Raw genomic sequence first — 27,619 nt, 5'->3', positions numbered from 1 at the left:
CTACTGGCTCTCCTATGCTGTGCCATACGTTTGTGTAGTTGTTTTTTGGTTTCTCCAATGTAGGAGGCTGTACAGTCCTCACTGCACTTGCAGGACTGTACAGCCTCCGGGTGCCTTCCATTTTAAGCCTATTTGTGGTTGCCATGACCCAGATGACTGAGAATTTACACACGCAGCTTGAGACATGCAGTAGCTATAGAGCAGGTACTGTAACTTTCAAGTTTGTTTTTATTTGTTTATTTTGAATAATATGATGAAGAAACCCATGAAAAAAGTAAAGAAATATGACATTGTGACAAGAGCACAATAAATTACAGGAGATGAGTGAAAATGTCAACTTTAGCACAAATTATAACCATAAAAGTCAATTCTCCACCTTTCTGTCTTCATAAGTCTATCTTTTTGTTGGTTCAATGGGTTTTGCACGTACAAAAATACTAATGGTTAAATTCAGACTTTGAGCTTTATTTTGAAAGTCTGTCGGTGTAGGTAGGACTGTGTTACACATATTATTCTATAGGTCATGTATTATTTGGCTACTCATCTTCAGTGTATTTTTGTGTTGGTTTTGGGTTGGTTTCCCATTTATTGGACTGGTTTGTATATCATGTTTGGTTAGATTCTTTTGGCAGAATGGCTGCTGTCCCTTATACCAAGGGTGCCTGGGTTGTACAGTTTAATTGCAAAACTTCTTCAGACAATAACATATGCAACTGTATTGGAAAGGTTTCTAAAATATTAATAAAATAACAGATTTTATAATATCAGACATGATATTCTGTGGAGTTTCTTACTGACAATCATATGCAGCACCCAATATTTAATATCATGCACAAACAGAAGCACAGAGTTATAAAAGACCAAAAAAGCTGAACATATAAGACAAAAAAAAAGAAAAAAAAGAATCATTTTATGTTTCTCTTGGAATTGGTTTGCAGCAAGCATTTCTTTACTCAGGTATTTTGTACTGCCACGCTCCTTTAATGCCTTATTAGCAATTATTGCTGGCATTAACTTTTGTTTTCTCTCTGTATTGCTTTCTATAAAATGTATGCCTGGACCAATGACTCTGTGTTAATTTTTTTCTCTTTATGGGGCATGGCCATTTACTGATCCATTGCTGCCATTAACCTTTTGTACCATCTTTGTTTTCCTTTCATATATAAGGAAACTCTGGCGCAGTGCCTCTGCGTCTCTGTGCCCCTCTTCCTAGTCATAGGCAATGTTGCAGCAAATAAAGTTCTGGACTCTCTGGTTTTTATAGACATTACTCTTTATTCAGTGCTTATTGGTTTAACTATATTTCTTTCCTAGACAGTTTTCTTAATTGACCAATTACTGCCACTAACGTATACTATTTTTGTATAACATGCCCAATAGAAGAGAATTAGCCTGATGCACTGTTTAAAGTATCCTTCTTTCCCTGAACAGAATCACTGATGTAACAATTGCCATTAATCAAGTGTACTCTCTTTGTTTTTCTGTCTCACAGAAACTGCTTTTGGCCCAGAGTGTCTCTGTTTGGCTGTGTCTATTCCATTAGTGGTACCATTGATAGACCTATTGTTGTCATTAGTTATACACTATATTGCCAAAAGTATTTGCTCACCCATCCAAATTATTGGAATCAGGTGTTCCAATCACTTCCATGGCCACAGGTGTATAAATTCAAGCACCTAGGCATGCAGACTGTTTTTACAAACATTTGTGAAAGAATGGGTCGCTCTCAGGAGCTCAGTGAATTCCAGCGTGGAACTGTGATAGGATGCCACCTGTGCAACAAATCCAGTCGTGAAATTTCCTCGCTCCTAAATATTCCACAGTCAACTGTCAGCTGTATTATAAGAAAATGGAAGTGTTTGGGAACGACAGCAACTCAGCCACGAAGTGGTAGGCCACGTAAACTGACGGAGCGGGGTCAGCGGATGCAGACGCGCATAGTGCGAAGAGGTCGCCAACTTTCTGCAGAGTCAATCACTACAGACCTCCAAACTTCATGTGGCCTTCAGATTAGCTCAAGAACAGTGCGCAGAGAGCTTCATGGAATGGGTTTCCATGGTCGAGCAGCTGCATCCAAGCCATACATCACCAAGTGCAATGCAAAGCGTCGGATGCGGTGGTGTAAAGCACGCCGCCACTGGACTCTAGAGCAGTGGAGACGCGTTCTCTGGAGTGACGAATCGCGCTTCTCCATCTGGCAATCTGATGGACGGGTCTGGGTTTGGCGGTTGCCAGGAGAACGGTACTTGTCTGACTGCATTGTGCCAAGTGTAAAGTTTGGTGGAGGGGGGATTATGGTGTGGGGTTGTTTTTCAGGAGCTGGGCTTGGCCCCTTAGTTCCAGTGAAAGGAACTCTGAATGCTTCAGCATACCAAGACATTTTGGACAATTCCATGCTCCCAACTTTGTGGGAACAGTTTGGAGCTGGCCCCTTCCTCTTCCAACATGACTGTGCACCAGTGCACAAAGCAAGGTCCATAAAGACATGGATGACAGAGTCTGGTGTGGATGAACTTGACTGGCCTGCACAGAGTCCTGACCTCAACCCGATAGAACACCTTTGGGATGAATTAGAGCGGAGACTGAGAGCCAGGCCTTCTCGTCCAACATCAGTGTGCAACCTCACAAATGCGCTTCTGGAAGAATGGTCAAAAATTCCCATAAACACACTCCTAAACCTTGTGGACAGCCTTCCCAGAAGAGTTGAAGCTGTTCTAGCTGCAAAGGGTGGACCGACGTCATATTGAACCCTATGGATTAGGAACGGGATGTCACTTAAGCTCATATGTGAGTCAAGGCAGGTGAGCAAATACTTTTGGCAATATAGTGTATCTATTTATTTATTTAACCATAGAGAGAACTCCTGGCAAAGTGCTACAGTGCATAGGCAGTAGTACTTACTGCTTTCTTAACATAATAAGTTGTTTTTTTAATGGTACCTAACCTAAAGGCTTCTTAATGGTTGCTTTTCTTCATCAGTTTTTAGACACATTTTCGTTTCAAGTATGTGAAGTGAAGGCTACAAATCGACATTTGCTTTTCTCTGTCATTGCCAATTTATCAGGAAACATATTCCAAGAATGGAATAATCTATCCAATTTGAATCCATCTCCCTATACAAGATTTGACACATTTTAGGGTCCTTTTCTTTGCCCTTTTAAATGATAAATTTTTAATGTTACTTAAATTGTTAAAAAGCACAACTTTTATTACAGTCCCCATCATGTATTTATCATTTTGATTGTATTGTTATGTACTAAACCAATCAGTTTTTTTTAACCATTGGATCAATGTTTAACTAATGCAAACTGATCCCAGAATACTCCACTTATTTGCAGTAATTATAAGGATAATAGAAAACCAGTGGATCTGAAGCAATAGAAAGCTGAATCTGTTCAAAATGCTAATCTTCCTAAAATTTCTAACTAGGTTATGAATCATACAATTATATTTTAATACCTTTCTGCCATCCCTGACAAAGAACCTCCAATCGGGAGATGACACACTCCCACTTGACAACAATATAAATGATTGCACACGCACTTCTCTTCTTCTCAGAGTTTCATATAACACACCACCTGTGATACTATTTGGAGGCATGAAAGTAGGGAAGAGGAGATGAATTAACCAAAGATGTAAGAAAAAAACTTACTGCAATTAATATTCTTTATTTCTTATCTTAATGATTACAGAGATGAAACAATAAGAAGCTGTGAGGATGCTTTGCATATCAATTTTCAACAGTTATTGCGGATAATAGAATTGACGTGGAGTCCTGATCAGCCATTGTGAAAGAGCAAATGTCAATCTAAACTGGCAGCTCACTCGAGTGGAACGGCTTTTGATAAAGCCTCCATGAGAGGGGAGCTGATTGGATCTTCCAGAACACTAGCAACGGTGTGGCATCACTCGTGGTTGGTGTTTCTGAGGAAGCCTTGAAATCCATTTAACTGTAACATTATTGCCATTCAGCTGAGAAGAGGGAAGGACTGCAGGAGACTTTTTATTGGCACAAAAGGCCATCAGTACCATGGTGGTCAGTCAGAGAGAGACCCATTTCTGTGAGGGACAATAGTCTCCTTTCACACTTGGACTGCCAGAGGCGACAAAGTCAAAATTCAATTACAGAGATAGCATCTCAGCACACATATAGGGACACAATACCAAGAATAAAACATTCTTGACTGACGGACACAAACACACGCACACTGAGTTTCAAGGGCCAACATAAAAACAGACATGAACAGATGAAAGGATGTAAAACGCCTGCCAACCCTTTTACTCCCATGAAAAATCAATTTCCAACTTGGAACTTGTTGAGAAGAGACACTTATCGGCCTTCTGATAAAGCCTTGTTTGCCTCTGATAAGACAAACTACCACAACACATGTTCCATACAAACAGATTTGCCAGTTTGGCCTTCGGAGTTCTGGTAGTGAGGTTGGAGCAGGAACAAGATGATGGGGATACAGATCTGAGAAGGAGTTGACTTAAATGATATAGCAACAGTGAGTTTTGCTACAAAAAAATATCAATATTTGATATCACAAATATGATGAAAGCACTAAACTCTGAAGCCATGGTTCACTACTTCAAACAGAGGGGGATTTTCAAGCACACTTGCCGTTGATCACTTGCAAGAATATATAAATCGAACAGGGTGTCATGTCTCTTAATTAAAAGCATCTTTTGTCATAACGACCTATTGGTCCAGCTCATTGCAACCATCACTTACAGTCAATAGATGCGGCCAATGAAAGAGGATGCTTGATACAACCCACTGAATTTAGCTTCCCCTATTGAGTTGTTGGGCTCAGCCTTAAAGGTGAAGGATTCTGTCTAAAAGAGAGAGCTCAGAGTTGAGCTGCTGCAAGCTTTTCCTTTCAAGGTTTTCTAGGAACATTGCACTTGTGAAATTCCCAATACCTAAATTTTGATGGCTAAATGATATGCAATTTGTCTGGGATTACCTTCCGATCCACATTAAAGTGAGAACTGTTAATGAGTTAAAGCAATGCCTGGGTTTCCACTTGCAAGAAGTTACTTTCACAACTCTGTATACCTCAGATAAACGAAAGAGAATAAATGATATGATGGTTGTAATAGAGTTTATTAACAGCAGGAAAGGAAATAATAAAAAATTTAAATTCCAAATCTCTAAACATCAAATAGCCCATGCATTTTGATCTTAGTTTGTTTTAAGACGAAAGACTTCCATCTTAAAAAGTTTCAGTTATTTTTCTCAGATTTAAAATCTCATGCTAAGTGTAAGTTGGACATTTCAATGGCACTGAAAAAATTCCCTCCTTTAGGACAGCATTGTATTCCTATTCATCTGATGATGCAGCATATTTAACTTTAAGTTCCAGCTGTCCGACTGTTGGGCATGTTGTATAATTCTTGGGCAGGCAAGATTATAACCGAATGTAATCAAAACTAATGCAAATACATTGTTGGAGAATCAAGACAAGCTCTGCCCATATTTAGTAGAAATTATCAAGCAATAACATCTCATCCGATAGAGAAATATTATTGCTTCAATAGACGTGTGAACACAAAGATTTTCTGACCACTTGGGGAAACTAGAAAATGTACAGAACTATGACCTTTTAACAGGCAAACATCAAGTAAAAGAAATGTCAAAATAATATATACAATCCATACAGTTGATATCAGTATTTTAGAATAGTAGATTACTGAATTGCACAACCTTCATTCAAATCTGAAGGTACAGTACAGTCTACCAGAAGTCTTAAATGAGATTCATAATTTTTCCAGCTTCCACTAGATTCCCCCAATATCAACAGAGTTTTAAATTTGAGTCAAAAACTTTCACCATTGTAGTTTTAAAATATAGAAAAGAATCCAGAATTTCCCCATTGTGGGAAAATAAAGGGATTTTTCTATTATATATAGGAAGAGGTACATTGTTTCCCCGGTGCTGCACACAGAACACCTGGTAAAGACTCCATAAACTCAAAGATTAAAAGACATGTACATATTTACTTACATCAATGATGGTCCATTGTTCTACAACAATGGCATCATATGTTGCTGCAGCAGCGTTTGTCTCACTCTCGATCCCCTCTTGGAAGATGAAAACACTTTCCACAGTCTTAGGCAGCAAATCTGAAGACAAGGTAAAAAACAAAACCTTGCTTTAAAAAGACTAATAACTGGAGGAAGGTACTGAGTTTGACCTTATAGCAAAAGAAAACGTGAACATTTCTCCAGGGAACTTTCAAAAACAATTATACAACACAGTCAGAAGTAAGGACCCTTTATCTAAAACAAAAACAAGGCTTTGTTGGGCTGCGGTATAAAACGTCGAACTCAACACTATTCCTGACATTTTGAATTAAAAAAGCTTCCTGGATCGGAAGCGAAACGTCTTCAAACTTGGAACCAATGTCCACTGGATTGTTTTTAATTTTTTTTTTTTGGAAAGTCCTTAATCTAAGTCATTCAAACTGTAGCATTATGGAGGAGCAAAACAAAACAGAAATGAAAAATCCTTCTTGTATGTTTAATCAGAAATTAGGAAATTTCAGGGATTGGCACCTCAAAAAACGAATTAGAGCCTACGATTGAGATGAGCCCTTCAGCACTATTACTTAATAGGAGTTATGCTCAATATGCCAGGTAATATGATTGAAGACACTTTTTCTTTAAAAAGATAACCAGATTCATCACAGCGCAGAAAAGATCAAATGAAGAAAGTCCACTTTTGGATAAATCAAATCTCATTTTCACCCTAGATAAAATCACAAAACACTGAGGCTCTGAACTACTAACATTGCATGTATATAATCCAGGGCTGGGGTCTTGGTTTTTTACACTATGAGTCCTCAGTTTCAGCCTCAGTCTTGTTTTGTTGTGGCTTAAGAAATCAAGTTGAGGCTGGTCAGTCATATGAAAATATCACTCCTTTGAACATGCCAATTCCCACAAAAATGGAATCTGACTGAAGCAAAAGAAACAGAAGAAAACCCAGCCACAACCAGCCTCAAAAATAAAGTAGAACAACATTGTTGCTGCTTAATATGAGTTCACGTTGGAGCCGCACAGAATTATCTCAGAAAAAAACTAAACTGTGTTGCTGTTTCTAGCGTTTGTGTATTCTTTTTGTTCTTAAATGTTTGCAGAACCAGACTGGATTACCTCATTTGATCCTAAAAGTTAAAAGAGCCCATTTGTGAGTTCACTTGCATTCTAACATTAAAGGAGTACACATGTGGCCTGACAGCTGAAAAATGTTTGCACTCTAGTTAAAAAATGAAAAGAGTGGCATTTTTTTCCTCCTTCAACATCAATAATAAATCAGTTCTGTAGAGGGTGGGGATTTAGTTTACTTGACATTTAACACGGTCACACAAGGGTAAGAAAGTACCGTAGCATCATCTAATTAAATTAACAACCGTTTTATAGTTTACTACAGTCAGTGTTGAAAACGACTTTTACTGTAACTAATGCTAATTTTATGAAGTTAGACATTCTTCCTTTTGTCTGTCTCTCCTGCCTTGTCATTGTTCCCTGATAGTATAATTTGCATATGTATGTTTAAGTATCTTTAGTACCTGTATGTAAAATATCTAAAGTGACAGGGTGACTTTTCTTGACAGCTATCATTAATTCATTCTGATGGATGGTGAATGAGACAAAAAGTGCTGATTTGCCACAGGGGCAGAGAGCTCTGCCCTGAGGAGAATATTTAAGTACACAATAAGACACCAGTTTGAATTCAAGGGAATTTAAGTCTCCTGCTTTTAGCAGCCTCACTAAAAAAACATCTAAAGTCATAAGTAAAGTCTGAATGAAGCAAATTGATTTTACTTTTACATAAAAATCAATTACCAGTAGTGTTAGCAGTCAGTCGTTGTATTAGGTTTTGTAATAATGTGTTTTTAGACCTTATTTTGCGACAGAGGTATTAGATTCAGGAGTTAGCCCTGCAAAAAAAGGTTCAAGCTCTAGCTTTTAATGTCATTGTGTCCATTGTGTCCTCCACCCGAATAACCTACTGATGGTGGTTAGAGGGCCTTGTGGCGCTGGTGTACAGCAGACTGGCTTCTGTGGCTGTCCTTTGAGACAATGTAACTGGCCACTATCAGTGTGTGCATGGATGGGTGAATGACTGAATGTAATGTAAAGCTCTTAGGTCACTGAAATCCAGAGCCGGGGCTTGAACTGTCAACAGTTTAATTTCAGGCCTACGTCCGACGCCACTGTCGCCACTGTCATACTGCTGAATGCATGCATATATCCACCGCAACAAATACAAGAAAAATGCCTATTAACGGCCTGACATTTCATTGATCCGTCACTTAGACACATTTTTTGATAGTAACCACAATAAACTGAAGTTAGTCTATAAGAAATTAGCCATAAACCGTTTTTCTGAGCCTACTTTCTTAGCCTCAAAAAAGCCCTAAATGAGGTTAGCCTCACCGCTATGGTGACATTGATGCTGAATTGTGTGCTGCTGACCAAATGGGTTTTCTAAGCTACTCTATTCTGTTGGAGTCTAACAATCACAGGATTGGCAACCAAGACAGAAAGAGCACTTCAACCCCTTAGAAACCTCTCTTGTTATTCATGTAACGCACTGGTGATTGTGTGCATGTAGGCCCACAATCCACAGGCTGAGGTCCGGACCGTCCAGCTGGCCTGAGTGCTTTCTCATTACAGCCACGCCATTTACACACTAATACAGTTTGCCAAAGCCCGGGAACCAACATGCAACACTCCACATTTCATTACCAAGCCTTAATAATAGAGGGATGAAAGGTGACTGGAGAGGCTGAGAAGATGGGGAAGTAAGACAGAGGAAGAGGCAGAGCGGGGGATGACAGACTCTTTTATTTTCTTTGCTCCCTGAAAACCCATTTAGGATCTGTACACGCTCAATTGAAGACATCTCTTATACATCCACTCGCTCCCTCAAAAACAGACTTTGTCCATGTTCACCTCATTCTGCCCTCTTTGTCTCTTGTTCCCTCCAAATACTTCAAACTCTCTCTCAGCCGTCAGCTTTCTCTACGTGGCAGCTTGAGTAAAGGGACCATTTTGGGAAGTGTCAGATGATGAGACTCGGTATAGGTTTCCTGCCACTGCAACAGGGATCACTCAGGTGAGATCAGCACAGTTTCTTTCTGGCTGTACAGCCCTGTCTCCGGTGATAATACACACAGACTCTGAGCAGGGGAGAGCGAAGCAGGAGAGTGGAAAGATAGAAAGCGGTAGCTGGGGGGCACACAGTCTGTCAGGGGAATGCACTAGGTGCGTGCACAAATAAATGTTAACTCATGCCTATTGACTTGTGAGCTGAGCAGAGCAGCCGGCAGGCCGACAGAGAATAAGATGTTTACACTTGCAAAAATCACCAGGTGCTCTCAGTAAATTGTTTTCTATCTCTAATGACTGGAAGGTCACAGGGCAAGGCATGCAAATGTACAATCTTAGTAGTAATGACACAAAATCAAGTTCCTGCTTTAAACAGGACAAAATCTAAAAATAAAGTATTCTTCTCACTCTTGTAAATGCACATGTTCATTCTTATATTTAACATGCAATAATCCGAAATGTGTTAATGCATTAATGCAGGATAAATCAGACATCGGTAAAATTTTGGATGCATCAGGATTTTTAAGTCTGATAGAGAAGGACGGCTGTTTTTTCTAAACTTGTATCAGATATTTTATTTCAAATAGGGAATAAAGATGTGCTGTCATGTCATCACTACTCTAATGTGGGAAAATTAAACTGTTTGGGCATAAAATGTCATGTAACCTATCTGCATTACAGTGCTGATATTTAAAGATCTGTTGGATGCAGGTTAAAGTAGCAACAATATGTAATTACAGAAAACTTGACTTTTTTGTGGATCATGAATTTCCTGCTCACAGATTTCTTTTTTTGTTTGATTACTTCCAGATAGATGGTATTCTGTCAAAGACTTGATATGAACTACCTCAAGCTTTCATATCTTCTTCCATCTGTTCCTCCTCCAAATGTATGAACAATCCGTTCCGAGAACAAACCGTTAAAGGTTTAACGTGATTTTCGGTTCAGTTTTTTTCCAATATCCGTTAATTTGTGTTTTTCTATTAAAATAACTGTACAATGAAATGTAGCTTATTAAAGCTTTTTAGCACATGGGATATTTACCTGTTAGGACAATAAAGCACATAATACTGCATGATTTTAATAAAAAGCCAAACTTGAGATAAATACAGTAGGAAAACGAGAGTTTTAGATTTGAGTCCCCCAAGACCGACAGCCTCTTTTCATTCACTTTAGACAGCAACATATCTTTATGATGGATGACATTTCCATCTAATCATAATTCCTTGAAAGAAATCATTACAGGGTTAGGTTTGCAATATTAAATTCCAGTGACAATGGCAACTGAACACTGTATTGAGTGTGTTTTGTACATTTATTTGTTACCTTTTCCTTCTTTTGCTCCTCCTGTTATTTATTAGAGTTAATGTCACAAGTGAATTTCTCCATTGTGAGATCAATAAAGTCCTGTCTTATCTTATCCCTTATCGTGTAATAGCATCAACAACTCATAGCATGTATCAAGCAAACATAGTAAGGAAGCTTGAGTCAAAGCTAGAAATAATCTTCAGAAATGTTCAAAAGTAAAACAAGCGAGGTGTTGAAAACTTTAGTGAAAACGTGCAGTGGGACCTTAAAAGAGCATTACAGAAATAATTCTCAGCAAATTTCAATAAAACGAAGCAATGTGCTAAAAAATACACATTGATGAGAATCCAGTCAACTTATCTACAAATTATCTTTCACAAATAAAAGAAAACTACTATTGGGGAAACTGTTGTTATGGTTGGTGCCAGAAAATGCTTAATTGAGTGTAGTTAAAGGTATAGAGGAGGATCTTTTTTTAAATTCCCCCACTTTCTTGATGGGCCCTTGGCTGGTCCCCTAAGATTCCTTTTTTAAACATCAATCTTTGTGCTAAAATATTCTTTCTGACATGATTGGTGGACATTAAGATCTAAAGAGAAGAGCTTTCTCCTGGTCAGACTCTTCAATTCAGTGATAGGGTGGAGTCAGAGTAAAAAAATATGCATGCCCAGGAGAAGTAGTGGGTCACTCCAATGACTGGAAGTTGGCCCTTTGGTTGGCATTTGACTGGGAAGGGCCATTTTTAATGGCTGTTACTGTAATTGTCAATCATTCTAGTGATATGTTTACGTAAGGTGGTCCTACTTGCTCGTCCCGTTAGCTATCTTTTTCTGCACATGCGCACTTTCAGGTGTCTATGTGAGGTAAGCTAAGGTGCGCAGAGAGCTCTCCTTGCAAAGGATTATGGGATTTGCTGTCACAGCGGCCTGCTGTATTTTCCTGACAGTGGATACTAATAATAAAGATGGTGCAGGCACCGCGCAGTGGAGGAGGACTTACATGACCAACGTGGATCATCTGTCAGAACAGTGACTTAACTGAGTTCAGTATATAGTCCCCGCTCTATAAAGTGATTGAGGGATTAAGGGGTTGGAGCGGACCGTCGGACACAGTAAGCTTGTATGGGCTATGAGAACAGCAACTTTGAAGCAGAATGTGCACAAGGAGAAATGGGCTTGTGCATGCTCTCGCATGCACATTTTTTTTAAGTGGAGAGGGCGGGTCTTTCAAAAAATTCGAGAAAATCTTCCGCAATACCTTTAAGTGGTAAACCTGTAGTGAATATTCATCAGGTAAATGTTTAAGGTTTAGTTAGTCCTGTTGCTCTTGCAAACTCACAGGTCATCCTTTTTATGACTAAAGCCCGGTTGACCTTTGGCAAACTAGAAACGTAACCCCGCCGCTGGCTTTCTCTGGTGACATGATTTCAACATGCGTGCCAGGCGCTGCCTCAGACAGTTGGAGACTTGCAGCTGACAGCTTATCTATATTTCAAACAGGGTGAGTAGACATGCACTGCCAGGACAGAGCGAGGAAGAGGCGAGGGAGTATAACATGTGTGGACTCCTCCCTGTTGTGCCTGATGTTAGGCAGCTGGCAGGTGGTACCCTTGGGTTGTCGGGCAGATTTTGGCGTGGAAAATACAGGAAAAGTGGGTTGTGCCTTTAAAGCAAGACCTGTATGCTGATGTATTTTCTTATTTTTCTTAAATTCAATAGAGCTGGATAAAGAATAAAGAAAACATTCAAAGATAATTCATCTGAGCTTAACTGGTTGGAACTGTCTGTTCAGATCAGAGAGCAGATGTAGAATCATTAGAGGATCAAAAAATTTATTGAGACTCTTGGTGAGATATGTTCCTGCCAAAGTGCTGATAAATGTCTAAAAGATTATAACCTGTTCATGAGATTTTCAGGTGGAGAACATGGCATTTTTTTTTCATTACACGTTACAGTATAATATAATATAATATCTGAAAGGCCCGATACAGGCGATAGCGTATCGGGGGATGGAGACGGAGACCAACAAGACCTCCCTCATCCTTGGCCCTATCTCAAAGGATTTTTCGAAATAGTCGAAACATTCAGCTTTCAATTCATATAGTGGCATCTAGCTTTTTTTTTTAAAGGTTACTTTATACTTTTATACTTTAAGTAGTTTTTGGAGCACATACCTTTTCACTTTTACTTGAGTAAAGAGGTCAAGTTGATACTTCAACTTTTACCAGTGTTTTTAAACTGCAGTATCTGTACTTCTACCTAAGTAACAAATTGTGCACTTTTGACACCACTGAATTTACCATAAAGTATGATTGATTGATTAATTGATTGATTGACTTTATTGATCTCACAGTGGAGAAATTTACTCGTTAAATCAGCTCAAATAGTTAAAAAGAAGAAGAAGGTGCCAAAAGGAGGAAAAGGTGCATGGGGGTATATACAGTGCATTCACATATATATACGGCTGAAGTCTCTTATTTAGCAGGATTATTATACAGAGTTATTTCACAGGGTATTTACATAACTATTTTATGTACGTGTATATATATGTTGACAAGAAAATATTAAGAACGTATAAATCTTGCATTGCTTAAAGGGATAGTTCGGTATTTTTGACATGAATCTGTATGGCATCCCCATCACCAGTGTCATGCAATCACACTGACTTACCCCTGGCAGCATCCTGTGAGCAGAGTTCTCGTCCAGCTTTGGTCAAGCCGAAAGTAGTCCGGCAGGTTTGCTAGACCCAGCGAAATAAAACGTTTCTCTTCCCAAAACATTATGTGTTCAAAAAAGCGATATTTTTGCATCCCAAAAACATTGTAGTGGAAAAAGTCACACGTCGTTATCACTTGGTCCTATTTTCTCTCTGTTCCTATCAGTGCGCGCGACACCATGACCTGACAGCTAGGGCCTACTAACCTGACAACAGCCAGATGCATGTCTCGCTCCGCCTAGCTCCTAGCTGGGCGGAGCGAGACATGCATCTGGCTGTTGTTGAGCTCGCTGTCAGAATGACGGCGCGCACTGATACGAACAGAGAGAAAATAGGACCAAGTGATAACGACGTGTGACTTTTTCCACTACAATGTTTTTGGGATGCAAAAATATCACTCTTTTGAACACATAATGTTTTGGGAAGAGAAACATTTTATTTCGCTGGGTCTAGCAAACCTGCCGGACTACTTTCGGCTTGACCAAAGCTGGACGAGAACTCTGCTCACAGGATGCTGCCAGGGGTAAGTCAGTGTGATTGCATGACACTGGTGATGGGGATGCCATACAGATTCATGTCAAAAATCCCGAACTATCCCTTTAAGTGATGAAAATACACAGTTTTACTCTCACTCTTCCTTGAAATACTTCCTACTGTTAACTTGTGCCGTTGTTTTTGGTTTGTTTGCATGTCTATCTTTGTTTGTTCATCTTTTGTTTACCGTGATTGTATAGCTTAAATTCTGTAGTTTTACTGTACGCCGGAGGTGTGGCACCCATGAAGAATAGAGTCCTCTATGGAAGTGACTAATGGGGATCCTTCTCTTCTGGTACAGTTTAAGATGCATCAATTGTATTCTTTGGTGACTGCAAGCTAGATATCTCATGCAGGTGTGGTAACAATATGATCTGTAAACCTCACTGGCTCTGAAAATCAGATCCGGCACCACTGAGCAATTCCTCATCATGAAAACACATTCACATGTGCATGTAAAAATTGTCCCTTCATGCTTTTTCACTGTGAAACCTCACCATGGAAACTCATCTTTAAAAAATGTCCCTCTGAACTATGCTAAACAATTGACCGTCAGAGACAAACCATTAGAAAAACTTTCGGAATAGTGAATATAACAAAAGATTGCTCTAATATTTTAAATGCTTTTTTTTTCTTTTTACTCTTTGTCACAAAAGACGCAAGTAATTCTTATAGAAATTATCAAACTTTACATTCTTATCTTAATATATATAAGCAGGCAGTAGCACTAAGGAACACTTCTTTTATTCATATCAATCACACTATTTGGTCCCCCTCTCGTCTTAGAACATTAGAAACCCAGTCAAACAAATGAACAAAATTTTGTTTAAGAAATGTGTTATTCTGAAATAAAATCAACACGGTTTACCTTAGAGTATGATATAAAACACAATTTAAAGATATGTACATTTGAAGAAGTCTAATCCCCACCTTGAGGAAAATATAAATCACACACAGAAAATGTGTTCAAACTGCTAATTTTTACACCTAGTTTTGCATATAACTTCATAAATGTGCAGTTTCTAATGGTATAACTGGTATTATATCATTGTTAGCCTTATGAAGGTTGGATTGCTTTTACACACAGCTTCATGTGTGCTTTAGAAATTCCACCTATTAAATACTGAATAAAATTTTTCAAACACTATAGTAAAACTGGAAATGACCCTCTTATATTATCCATTACCTTTTATGCCACTGCCGTCCAGAGCTGCATATCCTAGCGAGCTTTCGAGTGCACTGAAATAAATTTTACACTTTAGAATTAATGTTTCAAAAGCTTTGAGGTTAAAGGATATTTAATATCAATCAGCCAATAATTTAGTGCCTCTGCATAACAATACATGGTTATGAAAATGTGTGAGTGCAAAAAGTTAATCTGATCATGTCTCCTGCTGGCTCGCAGCCCAGCAGTTTTAACACTTAGACATGAAAAAAATAAATAAATTCTGATTTGATGTTGATTACACAGCACGATAAGCACTCAGAACCATTAAATAGGAGAACATATTAAATAGGAGTGCATTTTATAATACCTGTTATTTTTTGGTGTCCAATGTTTCATTTTAAGAATTTCTGTCTTTAAAAAAACCCTACTCCTAAGAGAAAAGAAGGTTTGATTGAATTAACTCTTACAGAAACCCTCAGGTGAAAGGTATATGCAATTTTCTTAAGCATTGTAATAAATTGATTTAACTTTTGTGACATCGTAAAAAAGTATCTAAATAGTCTAAATCTAAATCAGGCCTGAGTGGATATCTCCATTTTGAACCTTGAATTTGTTTTTAAGGTTGTAGTAGGGCTGAAATAATTAATTGAATTATTCGTGATTAATACTTGGTTATTCAAATAATTGTCAGCTAATTTAAATTGATTAATCATTAACTGGAGTATAGAGGCTGTTAAATGCCTTTAGCTGACAGAGCAACACAATTAGAGCAGTAAATATATCAAAATTGTAAAAACATATACATACATTTTTTATTTAAGATAGGGAAATCTAATCCATCTGTCTATATCCTCTATCTAGAACTCCTCAAGTGGAAAAGTTTTAGTTTCACCTGGTTTAATTTTGTAAAAGAAATGTTCCTTAGGGAACCTTTGGCTATCTCATTATTAATCTATGATTAAAAGAAATTTGGATTCTGAATTCTTTTACTGAACTTCACACTGGAATCGACCTCGCTTTTGGGCACGGACTGAACTATAGAACCAGTTTAGTGACTCAAATATACAGTACATAATCATCCTCGGTCAGATTATCGTGGTCACTAACCTGTGTTAGTGAACATGTATTCGAAATTTCTACATTTTTAATTCAGGTGACTTTTCAATACGTTGTGCGCCCAGCAGTTAGTTTAAAGTGCTGTACGGCATCATTCCCAAAGCTCAACATTTTTAACATATTACAAACTGTTATATTTCTGTATTAAAATCATTTCCAGGATAAATGTAATTTTTTTTTTGAACGCATTAGGCTGTAAACAAGCAAAAACAGACAGAAAGTTACATTAGTTGATATAATTTTTAGACTCTAAACTTTGTTGCTGCACATCAATCTGTCTTTCTCAGTAGCTATCACAAATTAAGCAAATTAAGCGCATGATTTTTTATCATAACGGCATCTCTACAAATTGTTGAGGTTTAGCACTGACCTTTTTCTGCCTATTTTTGTGTTTCATAACTTGCCTAGGGATCTACTGTAGGCAATTACTTGTTTGTTTAACACGCAAAAGTTATTTTGACCCATAAAAGAACATAAGCTAACTATCAATGCAAATAAAATCCTATCTTATTGGATTAAAATGATGCTGTTGTTAAATGTCAAAGGTCCAATAGGAAATTTAAAAGATATTTGGACAATAGCAGGTAAACATATTCCAAAAGTCAGATTTGTTGTGTTGTTTGGAAAATGTTTTTCTTGATAACAATATCAAACTAAAATTGTATCAGCAAGGATTCTAAAAGTACAATTAAAATGACCTATTAATTGTAATATAGTCAATGCCAAATATGAAACAGATCATTTAAGAAGTTGTTAAAACTAAAGGTAACCAGACATCAAGATGAAAACTAATACCCATTTAAGAGGTTGGTCTTAAAACATTTAAATTACTCTTTAGGCATTTCTTGTATCTATCAGAGGATGACAAGCTGCTGCTCTGACCTGCAAAATCAAGACTGCCTCACATTCCCAATCAACTATAAGTCTCCCAGTCCCTGTCCTTTAGAGCGCCGCTCTGCTGTCACACATGTCCTTGATGTTCGTAAGACTAAGATTGTCCCCTGCATCATGTCAAGAGCCTCATCATCAATTCATAAACTCATCTGCTAAATATGGAGATGGCAGAAATGGAAGCTGATTCAAAAGCCTTGAACTGTTCGGCTCTTTGATGTAATTAGCGGCTAACAACAAATAGGCTGCTGCTTTGATGACATTCTGCCAGCTGCTCTCTGGAGAGCAAAAAACCAAAAACTTGAATTACCTCAGTAATATTGTCTATTTTTGGGAGGTTAACTTTTAGCTCTCGACTAAATTAACTTGTAAAAGTAAGTAAAATATGAAAGTGTCACACATTGCTGTATATTTTAAAAACACATGAAAGATGCTAAATATATTAGAAGGCTCTCATATGTGTAATCATTTTAACAACTGCTTCATTTTTTTTTTATTGTAGATGACATGAAATATGCAAGGGGGCACCAATTTGTTTTCAGATAAATTATCTGTGGGTTCAGAGCTGCTTTGAAGGTTCACTTTTCCAGATTAATGAACTATGGCTTTTTCTTTCTCTGCTGTCACGGTGGAAAGCAAAGTGCTGCTAAGGTTTGATGTCTGAGTAATTGTAGGGCTCCCAAAAGTCTCCTGAAATGGGGAATCATCCTCTATTTGCCTGCTCAGTTTTGGAATTAATTATAATTACAATTATTACCATGAGTAATGGAATTTTGATCATTTCAAACAATACTTAATCAAGTTTAGCAAAACTTCAAGTCGGTTCTAAATGAAAAGTTCTTTAGATATAAATTATCCCTGATGACTTTTTGCTGTAGTTTTAAGTCTGAAATGCATCTATATGGCTGAAAGATGATATAAGTATTCTCAACAACTATGTATATAATTAAGATTAACATTGGATTATTCCCCAAAATAAACAAGTGGTGTCGTCTAATATTATGCAGGGATGTCTGCTGCACAATAACGAGAGCAGGAAAAATAAAGCCCCTATAGATATAGGTAAAAGTTTAAATAAAATTGTTTATTGAAATGTCACAAATTAATATCACACCTCCTACAGATGTCTGAAAGGGTGCTGAATATGACATGTTTCACTGTTGTGCTAGTCGACCTCTCTCATTATGTTGACAGCAAAGTTTAGTCTCTAAAAGAGCCAAATGAAGTGTGTATCATTCTGATATCACACATAATTAAAAACTGCCCAGGAAGCTAAATATGCAAAAGTAACATTTTAAAAGTAAAATATACTTTTTGATGACTGTATAGCCACAAAATCAACACAGGACAAAATCAGCAATTGCGGTGCCCTATATTGAATTCAATTAATATGAAATTCATTTTATTTTGATATTTCTGAGTTTGTATATAAATTTGTTTGTAAAAGTTGATTATAGAGAAAGCTTGATGGACATCGATCACTCCTTCCATATAAGTCACACATGGTAACAATAACAAATCAAACATTTTGTTCGATTACATTGGTAGGATACATAATCACGAAAGCACACAGCCATATTGCTTTCAAAAACAATGATTATAAATCTCCAATAAACACATTAAAAACGTAAACATTCATTTAAACATTTGCAAATATGTATTTGCAAACATTTGCAACATACTGTTTCATAAAAGATAATGGGCCGGATTTATCAAGGTCCAATTTTGCGTGCAGTAATTTGCGCTCGCAAACTGGAATCTTGCGCGAGGGGCTGAACCATGGTTTGCGGATGATTTAACAAGAGCGATTGCGTAACTGGTGGCAGGTGCAAAACTGTTGGAGATGCCCTATTTAAATGAGGGTTTTGCGCATTTTGTGGTTTGCGGCATGTTGGACAGCAGAAAGTGCAAAAGGAAATTCGACCCCATGGGAATGGAGGTGTTGGTGGATGAAGCCAACAAACATTTAAGTGAGCTACAGCAAAGAAGTGTGACTGTCACACAGAGGAACACTATATGTGAACAAATCTGTAATAAAGTAAACGCTGTTGGTGAAACCTTGCGAACAGTGGATGAAGTAAAAAGAAGATACCAGGATATTAGAAGGCAAACCAAAGAAAAACAGGCATATAACAAAACATCTGCGAACAAAACAGGAGGGGGCACAGTAGATGAGATGCCTCTGACCAGCATTGAGGAACAAGTACAGCTGACGCTCTGTGAGGAGCAAATCACTGGAATTGCAGCTCAAAAATGGCAATGCTGGATAAACGTTATGTTTTGATGATCGTTTCCTCGTTCATTCCAAAAATATTCACACGGAGTGAAAAAATGCGTTCTCTGCGTCTCCTTGCTTCATTTCGATGTCTCCTTCTTGCGACAATAACCGCTGCCATGTGTGCGCAATTACGCATACAGACCATTTGCACCTTCTTTTGAAACGTGTTAAATATAGAGTCAGATACCGTTAGCAAAATTGCTTTCAGGTTTGATAAATCACTTTGCGAGTGCTAAATTAATATATTTATATGTTCTCCTCCCACAAGACGCACTTTTGCGTGTAAACGCCGCATATTGCATATTCATTGCAGAAAAAGTACTAAATGGATAAGAGGGGCTATTTAGCACGTTTTAAAGACCAAATCCTTTTAGCACGCTGTTGATAGATCAGTTTGTACATTTTTTAGCGTGTGCAGTGAAATAGCTCACGTTTTTATACACGCAAACCTTTGATAGATCCGGCCCAATATATAAATAGATTGTGCCCATTTATTTGCAATTGTGCTCTTTATTATTCACATTTGCGATTTAAAAAAAGACAGTTATTCTCTAAAGTCCTTTTGTATTGCTCCTTACAATGTCTGTAGTCTATTTTCTTGATCTTTTTTTTTTTCATTTTGCTTTTCAGAGATATTTTTCACTTTGTCAACCACACTGACTTCACTTGTTGAAAGGAGGAGGTGGTAGGAAGAGGGACAGGGGTCAGCATCCCCCTCCTTGGACATTTTGTGCAAAACATTACCTATTGTCACTCATGTGCAATACTCTTCTCTGTGCAACAACACATGCCAACTACTGTGTAACCTGTGTAATTGTTTGACCTATTTATAAGGTCAGTGCATCTCTGCTGTACAAGTGCAATAATCCAAGTCAACTACTGAGTATTCTGTATAATTTTTACTTATTTATATTGTTAGTACATTTCTGCAGTGTAAGTGCAATAACCCAAGTCCACTACTGTGTAGTTTTCCCTTACAGTAGCTCCACTGTGTATATATTTTATATATCTAAAGGAAAAATATTCAAGGGCATTACAACTTTGTTATGCTTTTTATATTGTCTGTTGCATTTTTATCTTTAATGACATCTTCCTTTAACTCTGCCCTTTGTACTCTATATTAGCTACTGGAACCAGAATTTCCATGAAGGAGTAATCTCAAGGGATAACTAAAGTTGAGTCTAGGTCTAAGTCTTTTGTCAGCAAAAAAGTATTTTAGACTTGGAAAGGAATTCAAAGAAAGACAGACACCCCAAAACATCAGTTTACTGGTCAGCCATAAAAAGGAAAACCTATGACTAACCCTAACCCTTCATTTAATAATTTTGAGGAGCCCTATGTTTTTTCTCTTCACAGTTGGGTTCTGATTTTCAGTGAAAATATGATGACCCTATGAGAAGAAACTAAAGGACTTTTCTGGAAATATCTACCATGCATTAGAGAATGCTGTATGAACTTTTAAAGCTCTCTTTTCATTATTTTCTTAGGTCAGACTTTTGATGGCGATAGAATAGAAACACAAAATATTGATCTGAGTAAGGTGATTCTTATTGTATTTCTTTTTATTAAATTTCCAATTTTGTTTTAGGAAAACAAATGTCAGCTTATGCATAATTATTCACATATAGGGTAAATGGCATCACCTCTTGTACTTCTGATTTACTACAGACTCTGTTGTGACATTTAGGGGTATTACAGTTGAAGGAGGAAAAAGATAAGCTACTCTATAAACAATGCTAGAGTATGAGCTTTGAGGGAACTTGCAGAGCTAACCTGAGGTCATGACTTTTCAGAAAAAAAGGTGCCATGATCTGGGTGTTTGTGTATGAGCTTATGTAGTGTTTTCTGGAAGCTGCAGCTATCTGGAGGGGTTGGTGAGCTGATTACTGATGCACACCTGAGCCTAGTTATTGGATCACCTGCCGGGGCTTATAAAGAGCTGGCTGCTGATCATGCTTTGGCTGATTGTTAATCCAAGTGGTACCTCAACCTGAATCGAACCTCATAGAGTGATTTCAATCCCTGTATAGTTCTTTCTCTTGGAAAGTAAGATTATTTATTTAATTTAGATTAATGTATTTTATTCATTACAAAAAAGAGAATACAAGCAATAAAATTTAAAACAATTTAATGAAAAGGAGCAGAAGAACGCCCCCTTAACCCAAATAGTTAAGCTAATAATATTTACATAATAAATAATAATACCTCAGCTGCAGCCCAAACACTGGCTGTCCAAAATAAACTAACCCAGTTTTTAACATTGTGTCTCATATGTTTTCTAAACACTGTAATAGATTTAGCTGTTTTATTATTTTTATCCAGGCTGTTCCATACAATGACTTCATCATTTTTTTAATCACTTTTTAATAGTTATTTGTAAACTACTCTTATGAGATTTGTACATTAAATTCTGTACTGTGGTGTCAAAAGTACACACATCTGTTACTTAAGTAAAAGTTGAAGTATACACTGCACCTCTTTACTCAAATAAAAGTGAAAAAGTATGGAATTGAGAAAGCTTCCTGAATGGGAAGCGAAACGTCTTCAAATCTTGGCAACCAAGTCCAGTGGATTGTTTTTCAAACTTTTACGGAATGACTATGACCTGGATGACTGAGAATCTTCATCAGGAGGTGTTTATGCATTCATGTTATACATTGAATTCTTAAATAAAAAAATGGAAGTGTTTTTTTGAAGTAGAGTACAACAATCTTTCAGTTTGGTATTTAGACAATTTCCTGCTTCATATGTTTTATAAAACACCTGAATTGACCGTTTGTTTTCTTTCTTTCATGTTTAGATCTTAATGAGAGCAGTGGGCTTTATGCTGCCCTGCAAGGCTTTAAACCTGGGTTTTAATGGAGACTACTGTAAGCCATTCTCAAGCACATATCGAGGTGCTCATTTTGAGCCTGGATCCATATTTATTTTTGATTATGCACATGGTGTAGAATCCTGCTTCACAGCAGAAGGCTGAGCCTAACATACTCGAAATGTGCAGGGTCTTGTCCGGCCAGGTCAAGATCGACTATTGCAATAACACCAAACAGGAAAAAGAATGGCGAGAAGATGCGGTTTCTAAAATTAAAATATAGTAACAACAGATCTGTAACTCCATCTCGAGCAGCAGCAGCGCGTTGGCGGTGCGTCAGATGCTTAAACGCTCCCGACGCACTGCACCTGCTGCTCAAAACGCGCTGCGGGACCTTTTGCTGCACCTATACGCGCGTCAACCATTGACTTTGCATGTAAACTTGCTGCTTCTGCTGCACCTGCTGGGTCCGGTTCACACTGATGTCGAGCGGTTGAACAGCGAGCACAGCGTTAATTTGTTTCCCCATGTTTTTCACATCAGCTGTGAGATGGGCACGCATGGAGTCACATATTAACAGCGATTGTGAGGGGTGGAAAAAAAACACCTGGTCTCCTTACATTCAGCCACTCTTTCATCATCTCCTCAATGAGGTGGTCTCAAAAGTCGCAGTTACAACACACATAAGGCGCACCGCACCATAGGGCGCACCGCACATTTTGAGGGGAAAAAAAGACGTTTAAGTGCGCCTTATAGTCGTGAAAATACGGTACAAATTAGAGCATAATTCTTATATATCTCAAAAAACGAACATGGTTTATTTAAAAGATTGGATGCAAACTATTGGTATTTCAACAGACCAGGAAGCAGATTTCTCATCTCCATCAGAAACCACACATATGCTGGATGCAGATGGGTTTTTTTCTTTACCGGTATATGTCATATGAAATTAAGCGTTCATTTCTGCATGTTTTGCTCCTACAAATTTATTGATAATATTGTGCATGCTCTCCTCGAGCTCCGAGGATAAGTCAGAGTGCAGCAATACGGGAGGAACAGCGGAAGCTGTAGGCTTTGCTTTGCACAGGAGGTCTGGAGCGCTGCGGGGTGGAGCATGACAAAGGATGCGGGATTTCAGGGTAACAGGAGAAGCGGCGCAAGTGACGTTTAGACACTGTTATCAGACAATATGCGGTAATTTATAAATGTTTAAAATAAGGTTGGGTCCACATTAGTCAGCAGGTGGGTCCGGATCCGGACCGCAGTCCTCTATCTCTGCATTAAACCAAAGCCAAGAGTAACGAGTAACGTTTGTTTTAAAAATATAAGGAATAGAAAGTAAAGATACTTGTGTGAAAATTTAATGAGCAGAAGTCAGAAGTAGGAGGAAAATTAAGTAATGGAGTAAAGTATAGACACCTAAAAAGTGTACTTACGTGCAGTAACAAAGTATTTGTACTTCATTACCTGACACATCGTAATCACTATATACTGTACTATAATGTTACTGCTGATTGAAAATATAATGTGCCAGACCATAATTTACAGTTCTGTGAGAAGGCTATCAAAGTATGAAGCACATATTTAAATAAACCGTTAAAGTAATAAAAAGGCCGTCGTTTATTAGTTTTGGAATTTTCCTTTTTCTAATTTAATTAGAAATAACAGGAAGTTTATTATTCTTTTCTAATTTTTTTTTTGAAACAGAAAAAAAAGAAAGAACTAACCGTACATTTTATTTATTAGTTTCTCAGTGTTGGTCTTGTTTCTATTCTCTGGATTCTTCCACAAGGTCTTCCACTTCCATTCCATAGTTCTACAGCTACCTTCCTTCCATAAAGTCACAATCCTCTGAAATCCATAATCAGAAGAGCCACCAGCTCCTTCCACACCACTTTATAGCGAACCTGACCACCCTCTAAAACAATGTGCCAAAGCCTTCTAGCTGTCTGTACGCCCCAAAAGCCTTACCTTCCCCACTGGATTCAGTATTATGCCTCCTCCAATGCCAATGAGCATCCTGAGAACCACCTACATCTACTTCTTTAGTTGATAAACTCTGTTTAAACCACTTCTGGTCTTCCTGTGTTTGGCTCAGAATGCTTCTTTACTACATTTCATAACAGACATAACTGTGTTGTTTGCAAAGTTATTTTGGTTCGAATTACATTTTAATTTGTAATATTAAGCCAAAAGCCTTACCGTTCACATTGCCCAAGTGAAAGTATCCATCAACCAGCGAGGCCCCATTGTTGAAATGTTGGGTCATGTGATCCAGCCAATTGGCCTCCACACCTTTGATGCCATCTTCATAGCTCTGCACTCGTAGAGGCACTTTGACAGTGTAGTATTTTACCTGGCCCTCTCGAACTGGCGGGTTGTTAAACAAAGCCAGCAGTTCCACTCCTGTTGAAACAAGACAAAAAGAAAAAACAATATTTTCAAACACTTATTTAATTCAGGAAGTTGTAGCTTCTGTGGACGGTTTACTGCCAACATGAGGCACTACTTCACATTGGGCAAAATCCAAACTCCAATCTGCAGTATGTCTCTCTGGGAAGACTCTTACATGCAAAATGCTTCTCTAATTCTCTCAATAAATGGCTGGCTCCTATATAGTGGAGCTTTACTCTAAACATATCTAAGAAAACTAGTGCAGTTTGAGAGTGATTTACTAAGATATTTCTGCAATACTTTAGAATAATATGTGGGAATATGGTAATATGCCAGTGGGTAAAACATGCCAATTTTTTTTTTTCTTCTGAGGATTTTGGCCAAAATGTGAACAATTACAAACGACACAGCCAACAAAAAGTTGGCCAGACTCTTCCTAGTATCCAGTCATGAGCTGCAAACAAGTGTTTCAATGTTATTAAGTCAACTTTAAACACCATTATGAATGAATGATGTGAAACGTGTTTTGTTGATGCTTCATCATTTATAAAAAAAAAAACCTTTATATTGACAAAAACAAAATCAAACCAATAAAAATACAGGCCCTTACTTATAAAAGCATAAAAAAATACACAAATATATATTAGCTCAAATGTAAATTTGATATTCTTGGCACACTTTAAACACTGATGTAACTACCTGTGTGTTCCTGGTGCTTTTAGAATGGCTAGTGCAAACAATTTGAAAACTGTCCTTATAAGCAGCTACGCCTGTTTTCTTGAAATTCAGAAATCTTTGGCTCTCTCTTTCTCTCTCAAAGATTTCTTGCCAACACATACTGTTAGTAAAGATGTCTCATTTATGCTCAAAATTCAAATCTACAAAAGATATTTCCAGTTTCTCCAAAGGCTTTTGCAATAAAAAAGCAAAATAAAAAAATGCTTACAGTAAAGTAGGCTGTGGCTTGTCTTATAAAACCTCAATTTGACCCTGATTATATATTACATGTCAGAGGTTAATTACCTCACATATCTAAAACTGTATGGTTGTTTTTTAATTTGATAACATAGTTATTTAGTAATTACTGTTATTAAAAAGAAATAAATGCAGTTGATGCTTTGCTTTATTTTAACAGTTAAATGTATCACAAGGTTGTACAACAGATGGTTTAAGCAAAAAAAAGTGAAGTAACCTGATTTTGTACTAAAACAAACCAGACTATGATATTAGGTTTTAGTCCAAATGAACCATATCAAAACATTATAGGTACTGCAAATTTGTGATTTTTTTTTTTTTTTTTTTACATTTTTTTTAGCATTGGATGCACCACTGAACTGTGTTACAGTTATTGAAAATTGATCAAAACAGACTCAGGATTATTCTATACCATCCTAATGGGTAACAGGACCTTTTTATTCCAATAGCGCCGATTCACAACACACATTATCTCAAAGCACTTTACAGAGACAATTCAGTCAGATTATACAGTCAAATTGGTTTAATGTTTTCTAAAACCAGCTGATTGCATAGGCATTGACTTGAATATTATTAAGTAATTTACTTCATATTTCTCTAAATGACCCTTTCTTGACATAAATCATAAATATATTAATTTAAATCTAGTGCGGTTAATGTGATCACATTAGTTTTGCAGTTCTCAAGAGTAGGCCGGTGCATTCGATGAATTATGTTGGCAGTGCTTGAGCTTGTCAAGAGGTAGAGTAACCCATCATGTGGTGAGGTTGATTAAACATTTTTCAAGACATAAGATGACATAATGGGTATGGATGATTTTGCCACTGTCGGGAAACGGGGTTAAAATGTTGAATTTGGAGGGATTAAGTGAAGCACAAATTATATTCAGTCACAGTCCTCAACATTGTTCTGGATCATCAGTGTACGGTAATTATTCCAGACTTAATGTATCACCTCGAGAGGTAAAGTAACACGTTGTCAGTTAAATGGTTAATATTTGGATAGAAAAGGTGATTCTTGATTTGATCATTTAGCATTATAGGCAACTATCTTAGCAAACATTGTTTATTTAGATTTATCTATCATGTCACTGCATATCAAGTGTTTTTGGTAAATAATTTTGAAAGACCTATATCATCTTCAGATGTAAACTCAGCTGGAATTATTTAATAAATTATCAAATAAATTCTGCCTTATCTTAAGGACTTCATATAAAAACAAAAGCATTTTATTTTTAAATAAGATACAAATGATACTAAATGTCTAAATCAAAGTAAGGCAATCAAAATAATTAATAGAAAGTTGGAAATATCTTTGTTAGTAATAGTGAACAATGTCAATATAATAACTCAATATTATATCCTTGCTTTAACATTAAGACAACAGATCAAGTATTAAAAGTGTAAATAGTCAATTGATAAAAATGTTATCTTTTTGAGACGGCATGTCAAAAATTGAGGTAGGAACAAAAGCTCTTTAAATATATCTAGAAATGCTTGCTTTATCTAATTAAATATTTCAAGAAGGAGGCGATTTTTTGGGGGCATAACAAAATATAAAATAAAGATAGTACAAAAGATTTGAATTGATAAAGGGAAAAGAAACACAATCTTATAGCAGCCATTTGAAATGATCCATCATCTTTAGTAAATTATCTTGTGACAATTTATATGATATCCTGAGAGTTTATTTAAAAAAGGCAAAATTCTTCATATTAAAATAATAGAAAAAAACTGCAATATTAAAAAGTGCAAATTAGGTAGAAAAAACAAAAAACTTTTATTAATCTTAGAGTCATTTAAAATATCCTGAGGGGGTAATATTTGGTGCCTCCTTTAACAACTTATAAGGGTTCATATTGAGAAGAACCTTTATTGAAAAAAACAAAAGAATGCAGCAAATCTGAAATATTATCTCATTACGTCTATCTTTATACAATAGTTTATTTTTCAATCAAATATTTATCTTCTTTTGCATAAACATGGAAAGGAACTTTTATACAAACATTTTAAATCAAGAGGGAAAAAAAAAAGATCCACTTTTGTTATTGTCATCTACAGTATCTAGCTTGGTCTGGTTGCTTTCAAAATATCCTGAGAGATTCATATTTCTACCAGAACTTTCAGCCGCCTACCATTATGTAAAGAGAAAACATAAAAATCTTACTTTGTTCAGGAGAGAAAGAGTTATATATTTATTTGGGGCATTTAAATTTGCCTGATGTATCCACTTAATCATCCAGTGGCTTCTGACCAACGTGTGGAACCTCATAACTCAAGGAGAAAAATGACCTTTCTAGAATAAT

At 37.0% G+C, this 27,619-nt stretch overlaps 1 protein-coding gene across 1 annotated transcript in view; it reads right to left on the bottom strand.

Moving 5' to 3' along the window:
* The window catches only part of LOC119777512 (raftlin), a gene marked incomplete at its 5' end in the record, with an annotated part of 100,269 nt that overhangs the window by 36,208 nt on the left and 36,442 nt on the right, over window positions 1–27,619 (bottom strand). The window contains 2 exons of the mRNA XM_038276417.1: window positions 6,011–6,129; window positions 24,148–24,351. Of these exons, the coding sequence (XP_038132345.1) occupies window positions 6,011–6,129; window positions 24,148–24,351 (323 nt within the window). The remainder of the gene's footprint in view (window positions 1–6,010; window positions 6,130–24,147; window positions 24,352–27,619) is intronic.

Source organism: Cyprinodon tularosa, unplaced genomic scaffold, assembly GCF_016077235.1.
Source record: "Cyprinodon tularosa strain WSP-4 unplaced genomic scaffold, ASM1607723v1 ctg124, whole genome shotgun sequence".
Lineage (NCBI taxonomy): Eukaryota > Metazoa > Chordata > Actinopteri > Cyprinodontiformes > Cyprinodontidae > Cyprinodon > Cyprinodon tularosa.
The sequence above is the reverse complement of the archived record's forward strand: the minus strand, read 5'-3'. Positions and strand labels throughout refer to the sequence as shown.